The following is a 24,563-nucleotide window of genomic DNA, read 5'->3' on the forward strand; positions in this document are numbered from 1 at the left end:
AGAAAATAAAATATTATGGATTTTTAAAAAATAATAAAGGACAAAATAGTTTTATATTCCCAGTGACTAAATGTTTTATAACAAAATCCTACATATGGGCTTTCTTGTTGCCTCCAGTTAATAGTACCCTCCTCAAAATTACCTTGTGTTCCTCAGGTTTTTTTAACATTTTATTTATTCCAATTACATGTAAAACTATTTTTTATATTTGTTTTTAAAGTATTGAATTCTAGATTCCCTTCCTTTTTTCCTACCCATTGAGAAATCACATGTGAAGCTGTGCAAAGTATTTCTGTAAAAGTCATGTTAAGGGGAAAAAAAACCATAGATTTCCACCCCTAAAAAACTCAAGAAAAATAAAGTTTAAAAATAAAAAGATATGCTTCAATCTATATTCAGACACAATCAGTTCTTTCTCTGGGTATGGATAGCATTTTTCATCCTAAGTCCTTCAGAGTAGTCTTGGATCATTGTATTGCCGAGAATAGTACCTTGTATTTTTCTTGAACAGACCTTGCATGTACTCCAAGTTTATGTGTTTTCCTGCTAGAATGTAAAATTTCTCAAGTACAGTTGCTAGGTTTCATTTTGGTTTTTGTATTCCTAGTACTTGGCAGAGTGCCTGACACACAGTAGGCACCTAATAAATATTTACTGATTGAATAACTTATTAATAAACGTGAATTAGGTGAAAATTGCCTTCTACCTTTAAGATGTAAATATCTCTGGGAAGGGCAAATACACAAAAACTTATCAGTCACTTTGCACCTTTCACTTATCCGTTCCTTTCAGAGAACTGACTTTTAAAAGGGAAAGGCTGGAGAGAACATGAGGACACTGACCCCCTAGAACATGTCAACTTCTCTAATAAGCTCCCAATTATTCCTACAAAAGAGATCTGAGGCTGAACAAATACACAATTAGATAATAGCCCAATTAACTGGATTGAGAACTGGTTTGAAAGACCAGAGTTAAAGAGCTGCCATTAACTGCTGACCATTTGTAAGGAGATCTCCAGGGGCAGGCTTCAAGGATCTATGCTGTTTAACACTTTTAAAATCAGTTTTGAATTAAAGCACAGACAGCATCCTTATGAACTGAGCCTGGGGATGACTAATACACTGAATGAGAAAGTTGTAATACAAAAAAGATCTCGACAGCCTAGAATATTGAGTTAGAACTGATAAAATGGAATAGTGAGAGAAAAAAAGTTTCATACTTAGGCTCAAGAAATAGACTTTACAAGTACAAAATTGGGGTGACTTGAGGAACAGGGACAGCAAAAGCTATTTGAAGCTTCAAGTGGATGTGACACTAGAAATATGTCAAATTGTGATGTGGCCATCCAAAAACAAGCTAATGAAATTTTGGGTCACGCTAGTAGCCCAATAGAAAAGAGAGATTAGAGTCCCAGTCTACTCTGTGCTGGTAAGATTATATCCAGAGCATAATGGGGCTGTATCATATAATGTGCTTAGATTCTAAAGATCAAAGTGAGGCAAAAGCTGTACATGGAATTACCCTCAAAAGTTTCTTAAATTGAGTGGTTTTCACTGTTTATCCTCAAAATATTGTCCATATTCATTAGGAGATTTAAGCAATGCACAAAAGCTGAGAGCCTTTATTGAAACATAAATCTGATGGTTATGGTTCATGTCTTGCAGTAGTAGCTTTATGTCTTGTCACTTTTAATTAGCTTAAAATGAGATAAATTTTTTATTCAGTGGTGGAACTTAATTTATGGGGAGAATTTAATAGCTCAAAAGCTAAGGACCACACCAGCAAGGAGGAAGAGGAGAACAAAGGGCCAAAATGGGATGAAGAACGTTTTTTCATAAAAGTCCCCTGGCCTTCATGTGTCTGACAGATGGAAAGAAGGAGGCTGGCTCTCTTCCTGTAAGAAGTCAGTTCTCCAGTATTAGGGTGGGCTATTTTTCCCCATCACAAAGACTCCTGCCTTATGTCTTTCTCAGAGTTAAATGGCAGAGCCTCAGTGTGCTCAGGGGTATGAACAGCCCAGAGATCAGACCTAGGGGAGAAGGTTTTGAAAAAGAAAAGATAAAGGATGAGAAATGTTGAGAGCCCCCAGACGTAGAACTGAATTCTGGGGTTGGAACTTGTGTACTTCACCCATCCACTCAAACTCACTGGGGAACTGTAGGGAGACAAGGAGAGAGTTGTCCCAGCACTGACAGGCTACTGGCCCAAGGAGCATCATTCTAGTGAATGCAATTATCCCTCTTCTCTAATTGGCCAGTGAGAAGCCTTCAGCCTAACCACCAGAGGGTATGTAATGTGTTAACAGGTAACAAAAGAAAAGAGGAATGGAAAATAAAAAATTAATTCACAAATATTGACTATTAATAATAACCTATTAATATCAATGTTCTTGGTGGTTTTCTGGAGGTCTTGGGGCAGCCTTCTTTTCAGCAGATTATTCACCACAAGAATAGCCAGCTGTTAAAAGTCTAAATTCTTTATTGTCTCCTTTGCCTGGTGCTCAGCTAGTTTTCTCCTAGCCTTCAAAGAGGACTTGGTTTCAATAGAAAAAATGCAGGAGGATAGGCCACCACAGTGTTGTGAGATGAAGCAAGGTGGATGATGGAATGACTCTGTTTCTGCCTCCCAACTTTTATGCTCTACACTAAGTGTAAACCAATCATTATATCACTAGGAAACTATTATCTGTTGTAAGATTAAATCAATCATACTGAACTAGAGAACTATTAATCACTATTAATCATCATCACTTCCATTTAATTAACACCTTGTAAGAATCCTTGTTTCAAGTTCAGAGTTCTGGCCCATAACATTTCCCACTTTCTTTTGTTTTAGAACATAAGGTGGTCATGTTCTCCCTGGCTTCTCAGGGAGGTGAGAACCACAAAAAGGAAGTGATCATGCCTTCCCTGACTCCTCAAAAAAGGGGTGAAAACATAATAAAAGGAGGTGATCATGCCCTCCCTAACGTCTCAGGAAGGGAGATGAAAACACCAAAGGAAAATGGGGAATCAAACCAGATTAGCGGGTTTCTAAAGGGTCTCACTAGAAACAAGTATACATAAATCCACCAGTATGGGAGGAATTAAACATAATTACATAAGCACATAGTAACATTGTTAGTAGTGATGTAACAAACAACATGAATCAGCATAAGGAATTATACATATCCATAAGTCCTAGAAATGGTCCAAAACCAAGCCATTGTCCATAACTACATATGTCAGGAATCCAATGATTCCTGCTGGTTTTGAAGTTCTGCAATGGTCTTATCAACAATTTTTCATCTCAGGGAATCTAATGATTCCTGCTAGTTTTAAAGTTCTGTAACAGTCTTATCATGTCTCAGGGAATCCAATGATTCCTGTGGGTTTTGAAGTCCTGTATCAGTCTTATCAATAATTTTTTTATCTCAAAAAATCCAATGATTCCTGCTGGTTTTGAAATTCAGTAACAGTCTTATCAACAATTTTTCATATGAGGAAATCCAACAATTCCTGTGGGTTTTGAAGTTCTGTGACAATCTCATTATCAGCCATGCTCTTTCAGTGTCAGATGTTTCTTAGGTCTTCTCCTTTATTTCAAGGTTTTTTCTCTTTTTCTGTCTCTCTCCAGGTGCTCATTGGCACCCATCTGATTCCTTCTCCATTCATAGAAATACAAGCAAACCCTTTCTCCTTTCCATTCACCACTTTCTGGATCTCTCCCCAATTATATTGGAGCTGCTTGCACTGCACACTGCCCTTCTGTCGGGTTAAAAAGCCTGTTTTTTCCTCAGTTGTAATCCCTTTCTCCCATCTGATTGCTTTTTGGCTGATTGATCATATAATCTCTTTCTGCCATGTGATTGCTTCTCTGATGATTGATCACATCAGAGTATTGAACTACTAAAGACTCTCTGGGTGTAACCTCAGATGCCATCATGCCCCACCTTGGGCCCTGGAGCTGGGCCCAGTCTCTCATTTCCCTGAGTCAGTCTACATTCTGATGCTCAGTAGAAGCTTTGGTTGCATTTTGGACATATGATTTTAGGACTTATTTTCTCACCCTGTCCTCTCACTCTATCTCTATGACAACACTGAGCTTTAAGATGCCCTATTTTACCATACTGAAAGCATCAATGAGTCTCTCTGGGAGTCCCTTGCCAAGAGGGACCCTGTCTTCCCATTTTCTGCATCATAGCCTGGGTATAAAAGGCATTTGTGCCCACTGTAGCACAGTGTCTTATGATCTCCTCTAAAGGAGTATCTTTATGTAGTCCCCATATAATTCTTCTACAAACCTCATTAGCATTTTCCTTAGCCAGTTGTTTTATCATAATTCCTGTAGTCGCATTTTCACCAATGGTTCTTTTGTCAGTTGTCTACAGATGATCCACAAAATCAGCAAAGGGTTCACTTGAACCTTGCTCTATTTTTGTGAAGGCTTTCCCTCTATCTTTTCCTGGGAGGGAGCCTTATGCTTTGATAGCAGCAGCAGTAATTTGCTTATATGCTATAAAGGGTAATCAATCTGTACTGAAACGTCTGCATACTGACTTTTACCTGCTAGCTGATCAAAGGTGATTTGTATGTTAACTCCAGTTTGCCTGTTTTGTTGGGCTTGTATCCTACAGAGCTCACTATATTCAGAAAGTCACAACAAGTTTTGTCCAGGTTCTAAACATGTCCTTGCTATAGATTTCCAACCACTAGGGGTTAAAATTTCAAGCCAAATTCTCTAATACCATCTTAACATAAGATGATATAGTCCCATAAAGCGTGCAACCCTTTTAAAAATCTTTAATAATTTCCAGATCAAAAAGAGTGTATTTTCTCCTGGCTTGACCTGAAGAATCAAATTCTTTAATCACAGGGTATGCTTCCATTAAATCAGATATATCTTGTCCTTCTTTTTTAGGTTTAACTAGTGCCTTTTGGAATCGTGTCATGGGGGTGGACCTGCATGATGGTGCTGATGGTGTCACTGCCCCTCCTCCTCCTCCTCCACCCATGAAGCGTTAATTGAGGGGGATAGGTCATGGGTTGGAGAATGCCCTGATGGTTCCAGTTATGAAGCACCACATTCCTTAATTTCATCAGAATTGTATTTAACTCCATTCTTATCTGATTCTTCATGCTTTTTACCTGGTTTGTCAGTATCCTTCCCCTTCTTGAACTTTCTTATTTTCCTTATTGTAATACTTATATAATTTCCTAAAGCCAATTGTATTAAGTTATATGTAAAAAATGTTTCTTTAGGAATTGAATCAGGGCCATTATCATTGTAATATTCACTTAATTTCTCTCCTACAATTTCCACTCCTCTGGATCTAATTCTTTTTCCTTAGAGAACCAAAGAGATGTGTATTATAATATTTTGAAGAGTTCAATGATCTGCATCCAAGTTACAATCAAACTTTGGCTTTTAATGAGTTTAAGTATGCTTTTGACACATTTTCCTTGAAGTGGAAAAGGCTCTTTTCTAAACATTTGTCCCAGTTCCACTGAAACACTTCTTTAACTCTTAACAAAGTTTCCTTCTTGTCTACTTTTGTACTTACCCTAATTGCTGCGTCACAAATGTAGGTTCTTAGTTCCATGTTTGGACGCCAAAATGTAATGTTCTTGTGGTTTTCTGGAGGTCTTAGAGCAGCCTTATTTTCAGCAGATTAATCACCACAAGAATAGCCAGGTGTTAAAGTCCAAATTCTTTATTGTCTCCTTCACCTGGTGCTCAGCTAGTTTTCTCCTAGCCTTCAAAGGGGACTTGGTTTCAGTAGAAAAAATGCAGGAGGATAGGCCATCACAGTGGTGTGAGATGAAGTGAGTCAGAGTTTGTGAGTTTGTGCTTAAGCCTCCAGCCACCACAAAGGTGGACAATGGAATGAATCTGTCTCTGCCTCCCCGATTATATTTGCTACACTGAGTATAAACCATTCATTATATCACTAGGAAACCATTATTTGTTATAAGATTCAATCAATCATACTGAATTTAGAGAACTATTAATCACCAAGCTAAACTAGATAACCATTGCCTCTATCAATTCCACTGACTTAGCACCTTGTAAGAATCCTTTTTTAAGTTCAAAGTTCTGGCCCATAACAATATTAAATATTAATAATAATAGCTAATAATAATAATTAACACTTACTATGTTCCAGGCCCAGTGCTAAATTTTTACAATTATTTGCTCACTTTATCCTTACAACAACCTTATAAGGTAGATGCTGAATAAATTAAATGGAAGTATAATATGACTTTTGAAGTATAATATGACTTTATTGTATTCAAATGGAAACACTACTTTCTGGGCAGGACACTTGCAAGCAGAAAAATGTCTAGAGTGAATCAATCAGAAGAGTGAATCGCCTAAAGTCTGTGTCATGGAAGGAGTAGTTGATAGATCTGGGATTGTTTAGCCTGGAGAAGAAGACAGCTATATTTTTTCCCCTTTTGATCTGATTTTTCTTGCATAGCATGATAAATGTGGAAATATGTGTAGAAGAATTGCACATGCTTAACTTATATTGGATTACTTGCTGTCTAGGGGAGTGAGAAAAATTTGGAACACTTTTGCAAGGATGGATGTTGAAAACTATCTTTGCATGTATTTTGAAAAATGAAAAGCTATTATGAGAGAGAGAGAAAGAGGAAGAGAGAGAGAAAGGGGGCACTTAGTGCACAGAGTGTTAGACCTGGAGTCAGGAGAATTCATCTCTCTGATGAACTCTCTGAGTTCAAATCTGGCCTTAGACACTTACTAGCTGTGCAACCCTGGGCAAGTCACTTAGTCCTGTTTGTCTCAGTTTCCTCATCTGTAAAATGGGCTGGAGAAGGACATGCCAAAATACTCTAGTATCTCTGCCATGAAAATCCCAAATTGAATGGGACATTACTGAACTACAACCTGGAGAAGACTCAAAAATATGACAAATCTTAAGGAATTGTCATGTAGAAAAGAGATTAGATTTGTTCTATTTGGTCCAAGAGGGCAGAATTAGAGCTAAGGGGCAGAAGCTGCAAAGAGGAAAAGTTTGGTTTATTATAAGGAAAAAATTCTTAATGATTATGTCATTCAAAAGTAGAATGGGGCAACTTGGGAGATAAGTGGGTTCCCCCTTTCTAAAGTATTTAAGTAAAGAATGAATGACTACTTGAGTGCGTTTTAGTATGATTTTTTGGCGGGGTGGGGATGATGGTGGTATAAGATGAATTAAATGGACACCATTGTCCCTTCCAATTCTGAAATTCTGGAACTGACACATAATCAGAAAAATGCATTACAATTCTAATTATCCATTTTTCCCTAAGTCGAGATTGGGCCAATAAGAAGACTTCACACCAGGGGGTGTACAATGTGTAAACAGGTACATAAAAATAAAAATGAATTAATCAACAAATACTGGCTATTAATAATAATTTTTAATAATTTTATATTTAAATTTTATATTTATAAATAATTTATATTTAATAACCTTCATATGGCATTTACTATGAGCCAGGCACTGTGCTAACTGCTTTCCAAAATCATTTTCTCATTTATCCTCACAGCAACCTCCATTTTATAAATGAGTAGCCTGAGGCAAGCAGACATTAAATGACTTGTCCAGAGTCACACAGCTAATATCTGAGGATGACAGATCTTCCTGACTCCAGGCTGAGTGCTTTCTTCACTGAAACATTTAGCTTCCCACTATATGCATAGAACTTGATTGATGCTTGAGAAAAAAAAAAAAAAGAGCAGGCGCTAAATCAGTTAGTCAACCAAAGAGTAACTTATCTAGGACCTATTATGCCAGGCACTGTCCTAGGTGCTAGGGATCCAAAACTGCAAATGAAACTCTCAAGCTTATTCCAATAAAATAAGGAAACTAACACAGAATTTGAAATTAGAAGACTGAGTTCTTAATCTGGCTCCTGTTTGAAATAGTTGTGGTTCCTATGGGGATAATATTTCTCATCTACAAAGTAGGAGAAAATAGTTTTCTTTCTTCCTTCCTTGTTTCTTCCTTCCTTTCTTTTTCTTTCTTTCTTCCCTTCCTTTTCTTTCTTCCCTTCCTTTCTTTTCTTTCTTTCTTTCTTTCTTTCTTTCTTTCTTTCTTTCTTTCTTTCTTTCTTTCTTTCTTTCTTTCTTTCTTTCTTCCCTTCCTTTTCTTTCTTTCTTTCTTTCTCTTTCTTTCTTTCTCTCTCTTTCTTTCTTTCTCTTTCTTTCTTTCTTTCTTTCTTTCTTTCTTTCTTTCTTTCTTTCTTTCTTTCTTTCTTTCTTTCTTTCTTTCTTTCTTCCTTCCTTCCTTCCTCCTCCTCCTTCTCTTCCTCCTCTTTTTCTTCTTCCTTCTTCTTTCTTCTTCCTTCTTCTTTCTTCTTCTTTCTCAATTAGGGTTAAGTGACTTGCCCAGGATCACACAGCTAGTAAATGTATTAGGCTAGATTTCAATTCAGGTCCTCTTGATTCCCATGCTCTATCCAGCTAGCCATCTAACTGCCCCAAGGGAATAATATTTCTGCAACTTCTCCTATGAGAAGATATAAGTCAAATTATTTTGAAATATTCTCTACATCTAGAATTCTGTTATGATCCCAGCACTAACATTAACTTCCTAGGTGAACTTAAATGTTAAGCAGGTCTGGCTTCAGCTTTCATATCTGTTAAGTAGGCATAATGATTCCTGCCTTGTTAACTTTGTAGAGATTTGTGAAAGTACTTTGCAGAGCTTCTGAAGGCTGTAGGCTTACTATTATTATTATATTATATCTTACTATTATATCTATATTATTGTTATTATATTACTATTAATATCTTATTATTATATTATATCTTACTATTATTTTCAGAATCTAAGTTACTGAATGCTGCATGGTCAGATTCATCTCTTTGCCCCATGAAAGGATAGGGAGATGTATAATAATGATCAGGAGTAAAATTATTAGGAAAAAAAAAAAGCAGGGCTAGTAATAATTGATCTCAGGTAAAATTAAAGCTAAAAAAGCTTTAATTAAAATAGAAAAATAAAGAAACTATACTACATGTTAATCATATTAATAATATTGTTTTAGACTATTTAAAATAACTGAAAAAAAAGGCTGTGGTGTAGGAGATGATGAGTAGGAAATGATTAGATTTATAAAAATATAGAAATACATGGACTTTGGAAGGATGATGTTATCCCCTTCAGGAAAACAGGGGACAAAGAAGCATAGTATGGCCTTATATAGATATATATGAATGCATAGGTATGTTGTATATATATTTATATGTATATCTGTATATATAAATATCTGCTTAACTGTAACCTGCTTAGAGAATGTGGAGAGTCAGAAAAACAGGGGAAAAGAATAAAGTAAAATATCCCCAGCAGAGAATAAAAGGAAAAAAAACCTGTAAGGAAACAAAGAAAAGATATATATGGATATGTGTGTGTGTGGGGGGGGAAAGGAATAAAGTAAAATGCTCTTAGCAGAGAACAAAAAAAAAAAAAAACCTGCAAGGAAACAAAGAAAAGAAGAATAGCTCTGAATTTATTATTTAGACTTTTTTGAATTGGAAATCTGTTGTCTCATATTTTGAATTCTCTTTTATGTTCGGTGTACATGCCAATGTTTCTTTTTCTACTTCGTATTTAAGTTTTAAATAAATTAACTTTTAAAAAATAATAGGGAGGGAAGGGTTGGGGGATCTCAACCAGATACTAAAGTCACCACAAGAACGTTCCATAAAGCTTGATTTCCTACTCTCTAACCCAGGACAACTGATTGATCCACCTGTGCCTGGGGGAGGGGAAGTGAAGGACGAGGGGCAGATGGCATCTTTCCCAGAGCTTGGGCAAAGTCCTTTTTACTTGGTGCTATCTCGCAGTGGCAGTTGGAACTTTCCCCGTCCCTGCGACACTCTCCTACCTTCCCTCCCCCAACAGGGCTCAGCTCCAGCAGCAGGTGCTCAGGGCTGGGCTCGCCCCACTTCCCTCATGCTCCCCACTCCAGGGTTTCATAGTTCCCAAGCAGGTGGGAAGCAGAGGAACAGAGAAGCTGGCTGTCTCTCTTTCACGGGGTGCTGACCACCACCTGCACTGGAGGCCTGACACAACACAGCCACTTATTCTTCAGTCAGAAAAATTTGTGCTTCAACTGGCCCTCCTTTGTGACTCCAGGCAAGTTATTGGGGTCTTTCCTTATTTGTTAAATAATACTACTTATACTACCTACCCTATATGATGTTTGCCCATAAAACAGTACAAATGATCAGCTATTATTATTCCTCTTATTACCTGTTAATTAACCCAGGCTCTCATCACCTCTCACCAGGATTATTTCAGCAGTCTCCTGTTTATAATTTCTCCATATCCATCACTCCACAGCCAGATCTAACTTCCTAAAACATATACTTTTCTCTCTCACTGTGATATACACGGTGCTACTCCTCCCTGCCCCCAGACTCAAAAACTTTCCCTGGCTCTCTATTGTCTGCATTAAAATAATGTCTTAGCTTGCTTATAATAAATATAGCCTTCACAATTTTCTTTTGGAATCAAACTAGTCGATTCATTATCCCCTGAATAGATCATAAAATAAGAAGCATTTCTTACTTGTTTACCACATGCCAGGTCTGAGCTATTAAGAATACAAAAATCAAAGAAAAAAAAAACAACATTCCTGTCCTCATGAAACTTACATTCTATTCTCTGCCCATGCTCCTCCCATTCCTCCATCCTACAATGATCTCCACTCTCTTCACCATTTTTCTGAATCATACCCTGCCTTCAAGTCCCAGTTTAAGAACTGCCTACTTGAGAAATTAGGATAGGGACTGGGATTTCAATGGATGAAGAACTCCCTCAACCAGTATAGGCTGGGACCTTCCCTGCAGGTTACAGGCCGAAAGAGTTGCTTAATATTCTTCAATCCAGCAGGGTTTCTACTAGGTTTATATTGCAAAAATATCATAAAAGAGAGGAAGAAACCCACATGTACAAAAACGTTTGTGGCAGCCCTTTTTGTAGTCGCAAAAAAGTGGAAACTGAGTGAATGCCGATCAATTGGGGAATAGCTGAACAAGTTGTGATTATATGAATGTTATGGAATATTATTGTTCTGTAAGAAAGAATTGGCAGGATGATTTCAGAGAGGCCTGGAGAGACTACATGAACTGAAGCTAAGTGAAGTAAACAGAACCAGGAGATCATTATACATGACAACAGTAAGATTATTCGGTGATCAATTCTGTCTGGTGAATGTGGCTCTTTTCCACAATGAGGTGATTCAGGCCAGTTCCAATTGTGATGGAGAGAGCCATCTGCACCCAGAAAGAGAAGACGATGGGGACTGAATGTGGATCACAACATAGTATTTTCATCCTTTTTTGGTTTTGTTTACTTGCTTTTTTTTCTTTCTCATTTTTTCCTTACTGATCTGATTTTTCTTGTGCAGCACAATAAATATGGAAATATGTTTAGAAGAAAAAAAGAAAAGAAATGATGAGTAAGTTGATTTCAGAAAAGCTTAGAAAAACTTAAATGAACTGACGCTGGGTAGAACCAAGAGAACATTGACAACAGTAACAAGATTGTGTGATGATCAACTGTGATGAATTTGGCTCTTCTCTGCATCTAGAGAGAGAACTATGGAAATTGAACATAGATCGAAGCACAGTATTTTCACCTTTTTGTTTGTTTTCTTTCTCATATTTTTTCCCTTTTGGCCTGATTTTTCTCGCACAATATGACAAATACGGAAATATATTTAAAAGAAGTACACATATTTAACTTTTATCAGAGTATTTCTGTCTTGGGAAGAATGGAGGTAAGGAAAGGAAGGGAGAAAAAACTGGGATACAAAGTCTTACAAAAATGAATGTTGAAAACTATCTTTACATGTATTTGGAAAAAATAAAATACTATTGAAAATTTAAGGAAAAAAAAAGAAAAAGCACTGAGAAATTAAGCATCACATAGACAGGCTATGTCAAAGACAAAGACTCCAGAGTCAGTTTTCTAATAAGAATAATAACTAACATTTAAATAATGTTTCCTATGAGCCAGGTGCTTACAATTATGGTCTCATTTTATCCTCACAATAATCCTACCTCTCTGGGAAGTAGATGCTATTGTTATCCCCATTTTACAGATGAGGAGAATGAGGCAGAGTGTAATGACCTGTCCAGAATCACACAGCTGATAAGTGTCTTAAGTTTCATTTGAACCCAGAAATTTTGTTACTAGAATGTATTACCTTATAAGGTCCCTTATCTTTACACATGCCCTTGCCTCCGCTATCCTAAAAAAACCCTCACTTGACCCTTCCATCCCCACAATTGTCCTATATCTCTTCTGCTCTTTGTATCTAACCTACTAGAAAAGGGGGTCTACATTAGGTGCAACACTTTCTCTCCTCTCACTCTGTTCTTAATTCTTTACAATCTGGCTTCTGACTTTCTCATTCCACAACTACTTTCTCCAAAGTCACTAAACATCTCTCAGTACCAAACCCTTTTCTCAGTCCTCATTCTTCTTGACCTCTGCAGTCCCTGACACTGCTAATCACTCTCTCCACTTATCCTTCAATCAGAAAAACTCATCCTTCAAACTTCCCCTCCTTTGTGACTCCCAACAAGACACTGAGGTCTGTGCCCTAGTTTTCTCATTTGCTAAATAATAAAGCTTTTTCTACTTGCCTTATATGATACTTGCCCATAAAATAATAGTATTTTATTTTTCCAAATAAATCGTAAAGATGGTTTTCAACATTCATTTTTGTAAGACTTTGAATTCCTGATTTTTCTCCCTTCCTTCCCTTATCTCCATTCCCCAAGACAGCAAGTAATCTGATATAGGTTAAATATATTCAGTTCTTTCCTCTTCTATACTCTATTCTCTCTAAGCTTTCTCCTGTTCTTCTCATATCTATCCTCCTAGTCTCAGTTTCCTTTGGTGGATTCTCGTTCAGATTATGCCCTTTAGCCAAGGTGTCCCTTAGGGATCCATCCTGGGCCCTCTTTTTTTCTCCCTCTATACTTTCACTTGCTGATCTCACAAGCTCCCATGACTTAATTACCATCTCTACCACACTGGGCTTTTCCTCTTCCTGTTCCCAAACTTGGAACACTTTCCATCCTCCACTCCAACTACTTAAATTCTTGGGTTCCTAAAATCCCACCTTCTATAGGAAGACTTCTCCAACCCTTCTTAATTCCAGGGTTTTCTCTCTGTTAATCAGTTGCTATTTCACCTGTACGTAACTTGCTTTGTATATATTTTTTGCTTGTCATTGCTCCCACTAGATTGCATGGTCCTTGGGGGCAGGGTCTGCCTTTTTTTGTATTCTCAGAGCTTGGCACAGTGCCTAGCATATAATAAAGCACTTAATAAATATTCACTGAATGTAATGTAACATTATTGTGCTATAAGAAAGGATGAGTAGGGTGATTTCAAAAAAGTGTGAATTTATATGAACTGATCCTAAGTGAGTAGAACCATGAGAACATTGCACACAGTAACAAGATTATGTGATGATCTACTGTGATGGACTTGGTTCTTTTCAAAAATGCTGTGATGCAGGGTAAGTTCAATAGACTTGTATGGAAAGATGTCATCTGCATCCAGAGAGAGAACTAGGGGACCTGAATGTGGATCAAAGCACATCATTTTCATCTTTTTGTTGTTTGCTTGTTTTTTTTTTTCTTTCTTAAGTTTTTTTTTCCTTTTTGATCTGATTTTTCTTGTGCAGCATGACAAAAATGTAAATCTGTTTAGAAGATATGCACATGTTTAACCTATATAGGATTGCTGGAGAGAATGAAGAACAAAAGAGGGAGAAAAATTCAGAACAGCATTTTACAAAGGTGAATGTTGAAAACTATTTTTGCATGTATTTGGAAAAATGAAATGCTATAAAAATAAATGTTCACTGATTGACTTACTGAAAAATATTTTGTCTTCTCTCCTAAAATATATGTTCCTAGAGAGCAAGGATTTTGTATTTCCAACACACAAAACATGCCTTGCATACAGAAGGGAATGAAAAATAGTTATTGTCAGTATGTGATGTAATGGAAAAAAATGCTGGATTTGGAGTAAGAATACCAAAAGACCAATGTGAGGCTGGACAAGACACTTCATTTCTTCTTAGTTGCATCTATAAAATGAAGGGATTGGTCTAGATAATGTCTAAAGTCTTTTCTAGTTCTAAACTGATTTATCTTACAATCCCCACCAGTGCTAGGATGATATTCACCATCCAGAATTTGCTTTCCCTGCCCAAGCTCCAGTTTGGAGTTCAAGGGACAAATGTAATGAACATATGGCTATAGAAAATGAGTTGAGCTTTCATGCTGGTTGTTCTCAGGAGAACATGGATTTTGCAGGGAAGGTATGTTTACATGAAGGATAAATAAAGTGCTTTCCAGGTCTAAGGAGATCTGGAAAGACAGGGGAGAACCTTACCTGGTGGCAGGTCAGCACCAGGGCGGACCACACAAAGAGTCCTGAGATGCCCCGGGCAAGGGGGGTGATGAGGAAGAGCTGTCTGGAGCCCTGGGAGCTGTTCCAGGCCCTGCTGAGGTGAGAGCCATCCCCACTGGTGGGGAGGCCTAGATCAACAAAGGAAAGGATGCTGGTCCCAAGCAACCCCTCAGCCATTTGGGAGGTTAGCACAGGACTGGGATTGGTAGAGTTCTCTTCCACAGGTAGCCCAGTGTTGTTGTCCATCTATGGAGGAAGGAAAGGGGACAAAGGTAAGGAAGTGTCTGGCAGCAGGGAGGAGTCAGGGAGAAGGAAGGGCATTAAACACAGATTGGAGATCATTGGGGGAAGTGGACTTGGGCCCAGTCCGGGAGGACTGAGAGAAAGTGAGGGCCAAGGGCCATTAACAAAGAATGAAGGGAAAGGGAAGAGAGGAGAAAACCTAAGCCACTTCAGAGCCAATTCACTGACTGGAAGCCTGCCAAGGCCTCCTTTTGCACTATCCTTTCTCTTCATTTCAGTTCAGACCTTGAACTTGAATTCTGCTTAGTGCAAAAGTCTTTTAAACACCAACTTTCCCCCACTCCCAGTTTCCAAAGCAGGATGAACCAGAGGCTGACCAGGGCTGCCAGAGGAACTGTAATTTGCATGCTTCTAAGAAACTATGGGGCTCCAAACTCTCCAGTGTCCACTGATTGGCTCTTGGAGTTTGCAATACAAAACCCTGGTCCAAATCCCCAAATGCCAAGTTGGGTTCAGAAATTCAGATCCTGGAAAGCTTGTCCTAGGGAGGGAGTTGGATGTGGTAGCTGGAAAACTAATCTCTGAGCTAGAAAGACCTGGGTTCAAAAGACCTATCTAACATATATAGTATGACTCTGAGCAAGTCACTTAACTTCTCAGTGCCTCCAGTCAAACATGAGCAACTATAAAGTGGCAGGAAATGTCCCAATCTATTGGTAAAGGAAGGGTGGGTCCATAGGTAGTGTGCTAGAACTGGGAGTCAGGGAGAACAGAGTTCAAATCCTAGCTTCATGGCCTCTCAGCCTCAGTTTCCTTATCTCTAAAATGGGATTAACAATAGCTCCTCCAAAACAGGATAATTGGGATAATTATTGTTTTGCAAATTTTAAATCCATACATAAATTCTAGCTATTATTATTAGTTATTACACATGATATTTGGGTCCAGTTTTAAACAAACACTTAGTACTTTGGTTGTCCAGCTGGGGTTCCTTTAATCTCTGAATTCTAGGACACCCCCAAACAGGAGCTGGCCCTCTCTCATGCAGCTAGCACAAAGAAGCTGAAGACAGAGCAATGGAAGGAGAACTGGCCCTGGAGTTAAAGTTTTCTGACATCTATAAAATGAGGGAATTGCATTAGCTGGTTCTCCAGGATCACATCTGGCTAGAAGAGACTTCAAAGGCCATCTAGTCCAGGGCTCCTTAAAGTGTTTACCCTTTTGCACCTGAGAAATTTTTATATGATCTTGGGTATACAGATATATAAAACAGGTATACAAATCAAACATTTACTATGATAAATCATAAAGAAATTTTTTAAAATCAATTCTTTGGTATACATATAATTTTACCATTCTTTAAAGATGAAAGCAAATTTGCATGCTAATGAGATGGATGCACTTGTTTATTTTTACATAAAGAATTGGGGGAATATTTGATAACTTTTATTGTTGCTAATTTTTTCTTGACCCCCAAATTCAGTTAGGCAACCCTATGGGGTCCCAACCCACAGTTTAAAATGCTTTAATCTAGTCCAGTGTCCACATTTTATGGATGAGGAAATTGAGGTTCAAGGGTTAAAGCCACAAAAGAAGAAAAGCATTAGAAACTGAACATGAACTCTGACCTCCAAGCAAGCGTTCTTTTTTCACCTCCCACCTATATCACAACTCTCCATTAGTTAAAAACCCCTTGAAGAACAGGACTCACAGTAATGAAGAGAAGGGGGGGGGGGGAGTACACAGAATAATGAGACGATCTCTCCACAGGTGGAAAAGGTTTATGTATCTCCCCTGGACCTCCAGGGCCCTGTGCACACAATAGGTGCTTAACAGATTGCTCCTCAAATTGAATAGTCATTTCAGGGGCTGCTGTCAAGTTTACACCTTTGTCCATGATATAATAATGATGGCTGACTTTTTTTTTTTTTTTTTTTTAATAGTACTTTAAACTCTACAAAGAAGAATAGTGGACAAAGAGATGGCTGTAAATTCCAGTCTTTAAATCCTGCTTTTACTCGAACTGGCTATGTGATCCATGGGAAATCAATTAATTTCCTAGTGCCCCCAGGCAGCCCTTTAAACTATAAGTCTGAGGCGAGGGTGTCAACTTATTTCCTCATTGGGTGTTTTCTTCCCTGATGAGATCACAAACCCAGCTACTATTTCTTAAAATTTTTATAACATTTTTTTGTCTCTCTGTCCTTTCTGTCTCTCCTCTCTCTGTTTCTCTGTCTCTGTCTCTCTCTCTCTCCTCTCTGTCTCTCTCTATCTCTGTCTCTCTCTGTCTCTCTCTCCTCTCTGTCTCTGTCTCTCCCTCTCTGTCTGTCTCTCTCTCCCTCTCTCTGTCTCTGTCTCTCTCTCTGTCTCTGTCTCTCTCTGTCTCTGTCTCTCTCTGTCTCTGTCTTTCTCTCTCCTCTCTGTCTCTGTCTCTCTCTCTCCTCTCTGTCTCTCTCCCTCTCTCTCCCTCTCTCTCTCTGTCTCCCTCTGTCTCTCTGTCTCTGTCTTTCTCTCTCCTCTCTGTCTCTCTCTCTCCTCTCTGTCTCTCTCTCTCCCTCTCTCTCTGTCTCTGTCTCTCTCTCTGTGTGTCTCTCTGTGTCTGTGTCTCTCAGTGTCTCTCTGTCTGTCTCTGTCTCTCTCTCTGTCTCTCTCTGTGTCTCTCAGTGTCTCTCAGTGTCTCTCTCTCTCTCTCTCTGTCTCTCTGTCTCTCTGTCTCTGTCTCTGTCTCTCTCCCCACACATACACACACACATGTGCACACATACACGCATATTTACTGTACACAGTGTGCAGACTTATGCATGTATTGCACGGTAAGAGCCCTAACAGCCGGTGAGTAGGTGCCAGTATAGCTGCCTTTGCCCCAGCGGGTACGAAGGTTACCGAGCAGCGGGCACGTAAAATGTTTGTCCCAGTCCGCGGCGGGCGAGCCTCGGAGGAAGGGGAGCACTAAGCCCCCAGCCCCACGCCGCGCAGCAGCGCCCGTCCCCGCCCCAGGCCGCAGGTGGAGGGAGCGTCCCCGGGAGCGGCCGCGGCCGGACCGCGCGGTGGGTGACTCTTTGCCAGGGCTCGGGCCGGCCGCTTCTGGCGGGACTGTGCGCCCCCCTCCGCGGGAGGCCCCTTTCCCCGGCGCTCCCCCCTCCGCTGCCCGCCCGGGAAGTTTGCGGCGCGGGGAAGGGGCGGGTGCGGGCGGAGGATGCGTGAGGGAGGCTGAATGTTGGAGGAGCAGCCCCCCGGCTCCCGGGGACACTAAGTATGGCCCACGAGAGAAAACCGTGACCCGGCCGTAACTCCGATGCTGTCTGGAAATTAGAGCAGCCGCCTGGTTCCCTGCCGGGCCCCTGCGCCCCCTCCCCGCCTCCCGAGCGGCCGCTTTCGCCGTCTCACCTGGCTCAGCGGAGAGCTCCCCGAGCCTCAGCTCCGCCGCACTCGCATCCCGGGGCGCCCGGCCGGGCCGAGCATTCACGTGGCGGGAGACAGCTCCGCGCCCGTCAGGAAGTGCGGACGGCCCCGGGCGAGACTTCAGAGCCGTGCCCTCCGGGCGCTGCGCCTGGGGCGTGGGGGAGGGGGGATCCGCGGGAGGTAGAGTTACCAGGAAGTCACCTGTGTCTCCGGCGGGGCCCGGCCCCACCTCTGAAGCCCGGAGCGCCAGGATGCGCCTCCCAGCCCGGCCCCGGGCCGGGCCCCGGGCGAGGAAGCTGCGGCCGGCTGCCCGCTCTCCGCCCCGTTCTACGTACCACCGGCCCCCCGGCTGGTTTGTCCAGCCCGCGGCGGGCTCCGGGAGCTGCCCGGTGAGGTCTCCCCTCGGCCCGCAGATGGCAGCTGCTTCCCGGGCATTAGTCCGAGGGATCGGCCCGCCCCCAGGGAGAGCTCCGGGAGCTGGTCCCACCTGCGTCTCGGTGGGGCTGGGTGAGCGGGGTGTGGAGGGCGAGCTATGGGATCCCGGATCCAGACCTGCAAGGAGCCGGGCTCAAATTAGAGGGGGGCGGGGGGGAAAGAGCGGAAAAGGAGAGAGAACCGGAGAGAGAACAGGAGAAGAGGCGGAGAGCGGAGGCAGAGGGAGAGAAAGCAGGGGTAAAGCTGAGCGCGTCTATCAAAGGTTGCCCCATGGGAACTTTTTTTTAACTGCACTTAAGAATATTTTTCTCCTAATTACGTATAGTTTTCAACATTTAAAAAATTTTCTCTTTTGGTTCATTTGCCCTTTCACGGCTTCATCCTCGCAAATTATCCCACTTCTATCTCCTTTATACAGTCCCTTTGGATCCCGCCCCAGAAGTGTTATGAATGACAAGAATGACAGTTAAATTCAAGCTTCCATTATGACGGCCTAATACAGGAAACGTGGAGTCGTGAAAATTTAACTATAAACGTTCACTGATTTTTCAACATCCATTTTCTGATAAGATTTTAGCGTCCCCCATCTTTTCCCTCCCTCCCCCTTCCCCAAGACAACAAGCAATCTGATACAGGCTATACATGTACAGTCATGTTACACGGATTTCCATATTAGTCATGTTGTGAAAGAAGAACACAAGGGGAAAACTTAGAGAAAGAAAAAATTAAAAAAATTCTAAAAAGCGAGAATCCAGATTCCGTATTTCTGCCAACACGCATGGCATTTTCCACCCCAAGTGCGGAGACCCTTTTTTTGGAGGCTTTTTTAAAGGAAGACAAGATATGGTGCTGCGGAGAGAGCCATTGGCTCTTGGATCCGGAGACCTGTGTTCAAATCTCACCTTTGATGCTGACTTGGGCAAGTCACATAGTCCCTCGGGGACACAATTGTCCTTTTGTAAATTCTCTTCCTTCTATCGCTGATATTAAATTGAAAGCAGGGGCTTTCAGAGGCCATCTGACCCAATCCCCTCGTTTTACAGATTAGAGAACAAAAATTAAGGCACTCGTCCACAGTCACATGGACAACATGTCACCTGGTGACGTTTTACATCTTTATCTCTTGATTTTTCCACAATGGGGAGAGGGAAGGAGAAGGAAAAAAGAAGCATTTCTATTTTATTCAAGAAATGCAGGTTAAGTGTCCTGTCCTAGGAAGCAAATATCATCTAGATAGAAATCCAGACCATTTTTCCATTATCGGTCACTGCTTCTAAGTAGTAAGCGGCAAATTCAAGCCCAGGTTCTCTGATTCCCAGGCTTTTATCTCAAATTCCCCCAGTCCTGGAGCAGGGTTCTTAACTACCTGAAGGTGACAAGAAAAGACATCTTCCTAACCCAGTCCTACTAGCTCAGGTTGGGAGAGATCTAGCCTTGAAATTGAGTCCCACTTCTGCCTATTTGTGTCCCAGGCTTCCCCTGGGATAGTGCAGGATTTGAAAAACGGGGAAATGGGACTAGAGGAGGTTTGCAGGGGGAACTGATTTTTACTTTTGCAAGTCTATTTCATCCCATTCACAATAAACTTCCCATCTCTCTAGTGCCTTGAAGCTAAAGCACTCTGCAGGTATGAGCTCATCCTCCAACACCCCTGGGAGGGACCTCGCTACATCTATTTCATTTTCCATGTGGGGAATCCAGGCACAGAAGCCCAGTGAGGCTTGCACAACACGTCTTTTGGCTTCTGATGGTGGGCCACCCTCTGATGGAGCAGGCAAACAGAAAAGAGAATCCAGCGCTTCCTCCCAACTGTGCCCTCCTTTTAGAAACCTGTGTCTTCTCATCGTGGAGGCCCCCCTGCTTCAGTTAAACTGGTCTGGGTAGGTTGCTGATGGAGGAAAATAGCGCAGAGATGTGTTGATACCATTTTTAGAGATAAGACTAAATATTAATCAGAGGAGAGAGATCTGTTCCCTCTGCCCCGTTGGAGGGACCCCACCCCTTAGCAAAGCACAACCCAGTTCTTTGGCATGCTAGGACATGAAGCAAGGACCCAGTGTTTACTAATGGGGCAGTGTGCCCAAAGTCATCCCCGGTGGATGATGCTGTTCAGCCATCTAAACCAGCCTCAGACAAACTCCCAAGAGGCCCAGGAAGGGCTCTCAGGATCTCTAGTTTGCTGTGGATCTGTTTGTTTGCTTTCTCTTACAACCTCTCTTGACCTCCTCCCCCTTTACCAGCTCCCCCACCAACACCAACTCAACTCATTTTAATATACATTTATTAAGCACCTACTATGTGTCAGGAACTGTGCTGATTGCTGGGATACAAAAGCAGGCAAAAGACATTCTCTACCCTCCAAGAGCTTATGATCTAACAGGGGAGACAGCGTTCAAATAAATATGTTGAAAGCTTTTTTGGTATTGTGTAGAGGGCTAAGTATGGAGACAATAGCCCTGGATTCAATTCCTTCCACTGTATAGGGTCTTCTTTATTCTTGAAGTGGACCAAGGGATCAAGAAGAAGATGTCATGAAATGAATTGAACTTAAATGAGGGAAGGCTATGTAAATCACAGCTTCAGGGCTCAGGGGTCAGGTATAGATCAAGAACTTGGCCTTTTGGGCTTTGAACAATACAATAATCAATAACAATTTCAAAGATCTGGCTAGTTATGACATATACTACCCAGTGAAACAGAAAGATAATGAATTCAAGATGCAGAAAACAATATATATTTCTGAACACATTCAAAGTGGGGATGCATTATTTCGCAACTCATACCTGATACAAGGGTCTTATTTTTCTTTCATTTGGGGAGAGGGAAGAACTATTGATAAGGTCATCAAAATGAAAAAGAAAAAAAGAAAAGGAAGATAATATTCTAGTCATAACATTTTAAGAAAGGTATAGAGGCAAACAGAACAAAAGCCAATAGGAAATAGACAAGTAGAACAATTTTAGAGACGACATGCTGAATTTATAATCTATTTAAAGAGAAGTGAGGTGTTCATAATACAGATTTGGAGCTTCGTATATTTTGTGTTGGTTAAGTTAAGAATAAGAAAAAAAATTCCTTGTTTTTATAAGTCTGCATCATCTTCCTCTAATATCAGACCTTTACCAGACTTTTATTTACAAGTATGTGCTGCTAAGATTCTTTTCCCTACTGAACTGCTGATTTTTAGTTTTATGAAATGGAAATTGTCCATTTTATGCAATTACTTCTAATAGCCTTTATTAATAGTTATTCATTCTTCTGCTAAGCACTGAAATATTTGGCATTTCAATAAAGTTCAAAACAAACATATATACACCAAAAATATAATTACTTTATCATTAAAAAATCTATTGGTAGTTACAGATTCCATATGTTATGAAATTGTGAAGGAGCTTTAGCTTTCATACCCAATCTGTCTAGTCCAAAAAACAAAAAAACAAGGACACAATTGGCACTGAATAGTAACCAGGGAAAATTTGGTAACAATACCCCATTTTCTTTTTCTTCTTTTCTTGTTTCTTACTTTTCCTATACATTTTTCCTACTCTTTTCTCCCCTTCCACTAGCATTGCTTAATCGTAGTGTTGTCTAAGGAAGCTGAGGGCTCTATCTTTACCTCTGATAGCTTTTATAAATAAGCTATCAAAACTATAATATTTAGCCTTAGAAAACACTTAATATCCATGTCTCATCTTCATATATAAGTGTTTTAAATTATATATATTGTGTATGTATATATAATTGATACCTTATATATATATTATATATGTAAAAATTAAATATATATAAACAAATAATATATATAAAATATCAATCATGATTAAAAGAAATTCAAATTCAGGGGAAAAAAACTTCCTTTAAAAGCTTATCGCTAAGCTTTCCTTAAAAGTTAGCCAAGATGGCTGCATGAATAGGAGAAAGGCCACCCAGCAAAAATTTGCAATTTATAAATTCCTTAAGGTTATGACTCTTATTTTGCCTTTTGTATAGTATATAAATGTGTGTGTGTGTGTGTGTGTGTGTGTGTGTGTGTGTGTGTGTGTGTATAGTACAATGAAAAGAATGGCGGATTTGACACATGGTTTGGATTCAAATCTTCCCCCTGTCATTTATTAGCCATGTCAGCTTGAATTAGTCACATAGTTTCTGAGTCTCAATTTCTCTACCTGTAAAATCAGAGAGTTAGTTTAGATCAGGACTTCTTAAACTTTTTCTACTTGTGACCCCTTTTTCACCCAAGAAATTTTTACAAAACTCCAGGTATAGACATATATAGATATAGATAGACATAAATATACACATAGATATATATATTATATGCACATACATATCTATGTATCTATATAAAAAAGGTATACAAATCAAGCATTTACTTATAATAAATTATAATTTTGTGACCCCAACATTTGGGTTGCAATCCCATATGAGGTTATGACTCACAGTTTAAGAAGCTCTGGACTAGGTGATCTTCATCAAAATCCTATATTTGTAATTCTATAATATATCCTCTCTTATAGGATATAACCTATGGATTATATATTCTTAATAGGGAAATCACTGGTCAAAGTCTCAGATCCCTGATATATACTATCAGCAACTCATATTGCTACATTTCCCTCTCCTCAAATGAATTTAGTGACACGATTACCTTTTCTAACATAGATTTGACTCCTGATCCATTACATAAATTGCAAAATATGCTATATTCGGTCAGACACATTTCAGGATTCTTATAAGAAAAGTGTTTTTTGAAATGTAAAATGTAAGTTCTTATTTGGGAATTGTTATTTTGTGGTTGGCTTCACATATTTCGAGGAGGAAAAAGGGTGATTGTGGTGGTGGTAGAAGGGAAGTAGGGATAAAATGAAGATTGATGTCCCCATCCTATAAGCCAGTGGTGTAATTGGATATTCAAAAAATCCACTGTTTTTCTTAATTCATGAAGCCAGCCAGGCAAATATTGGAAGTTTCCTGTTTTACCACTCCTGCCCCCAAAGGCACTAGGGTGTAACAACTGTGGGAAATCCAGAAACACTTTTTACTTAGATGGGGAAAAAAAGTCTTCCAATCTAGGTGACTAGGGGAGGGAAAAGTTCTGAACTTGAAATGACAGTCCTGGGGCAGGTTTCAGTCTGCAGAGCAATCAGTGCTAGATCCCTGGGGAGGACTATGGGTCATCCAACAGAATTTAATCAGCTAAGCTGAAAGGGCAGCATTTCTCAGTCTGGGCTAACACTATATATGTTGCTGATCTAAGAATCCAGTCTAGGTCAAATGAATTGGAGGAGGAACCCCAGAAAATTTTCAGCACCAAGGCCACAGGAATTCCTATGGTACCAGGATTTCTAGAGCTGTCAAGGCTCCCACCTGCTAGGGCACTTGCCAGGATCCTAAGCCATCCCTACCACCACTTACTGGGAGTCACTACTTCAAGCTGATGTAGTGTGACCCCATCCCAGGAACACCTCCAGCTCTGGGCTGCCCTCTGAAGACAATAATTCCTCTATCTTTTCTACTGACCCCTCTCTCCCCCAACCTTCTCCAGGATAAGAAGGCAGCCTTGACTCCACACCTCCAACTGCCTTGCTTGTTAAATATAATGATTAATTCTCAGTCTTCATCCTTCTAGGTACCTTTTGACATTGTTGGTCACCTGCTACTTCTGAGTATTCTTTCCTCTCTGATTTTTAATGACCTTTCCAGGTTATTGAGGACCTTAGTGTTCCTGAGGATTTTAAATTTTAACTTTAAATGCTACTTTAATCTATATTATCTTAAGGTTTTTGAGTAGAAAACTGGCTGGAGAAGAGAGAAAGTAGAATCAGGGATACTTCCTCCTCTTTTTTGAAATACTTTCCTTCCTTTGAGCCTATAATAATAATAATAATTATAAGCTTATTCTGGTTCTCTTCTTACTTCACTGATTTCCGTTTTTTTTGTTTTCTCTATCAAATCCTCTGCCTTGTTTGTGTACATTTCTCATCTCAGTCTTCTACCATGAGCTTTTTTCTCTATGTATTGTTCCTCAAAAACTCATCCAGTCTCAAAG

General features: G+C 40.0%; 1 protein-coding gene across 2 annotated transcripts in view; it reads right to left on the reverse strand.

Annotated features, from left to right (window-relative positions):
* The window catches only part of TMEM184A (transmembrane protein 184A), a 64,075-nt gene that overhangs the window by 18,771 nt on the left and 20,741 nt on the right, over positions 1-24,563 (reverse strand). Inside the window, exons 1-2 of one of the 2 annotated variants that reach the window (XM_074281136.1) lie at positions 18,065-18,202; positions 14,417-14,680 (exon numbers count right to left, since the gene is read on the reverse strand). In XM_074281136.1, coding sequence (XP_074137237.1) covers positions 14,417-14,680 — 264 coding nt within the window. In that variant the 5' untranslated portion in view covers positions 18,065-18,202. Of the gene's footprint in view, positions 1-14,416; positions 14,681-18,064; positions 18,203-24,563 lie in introns of those variants that run through there. The other variant, XM_074281135.1, reaches the window with a different exon arrangement.

Source organism: Sminthopsis crassicaudata, chromosome 1 (genome assembly GCF_048593235.1).
Source record: "Sminthopsis crassicaudata isolate SCR6 chromosome 1, ASM4859323v1, whole genome shotgun sequence".
Classification (NCBI taxonomy): domain Eukaryota; kingdom Metazoa; phylum Chordata; class Mammalia; order Dasyuromorphia; family Dasyuridae; genus Sminthopsis; species Sminthopsis crassicaudata.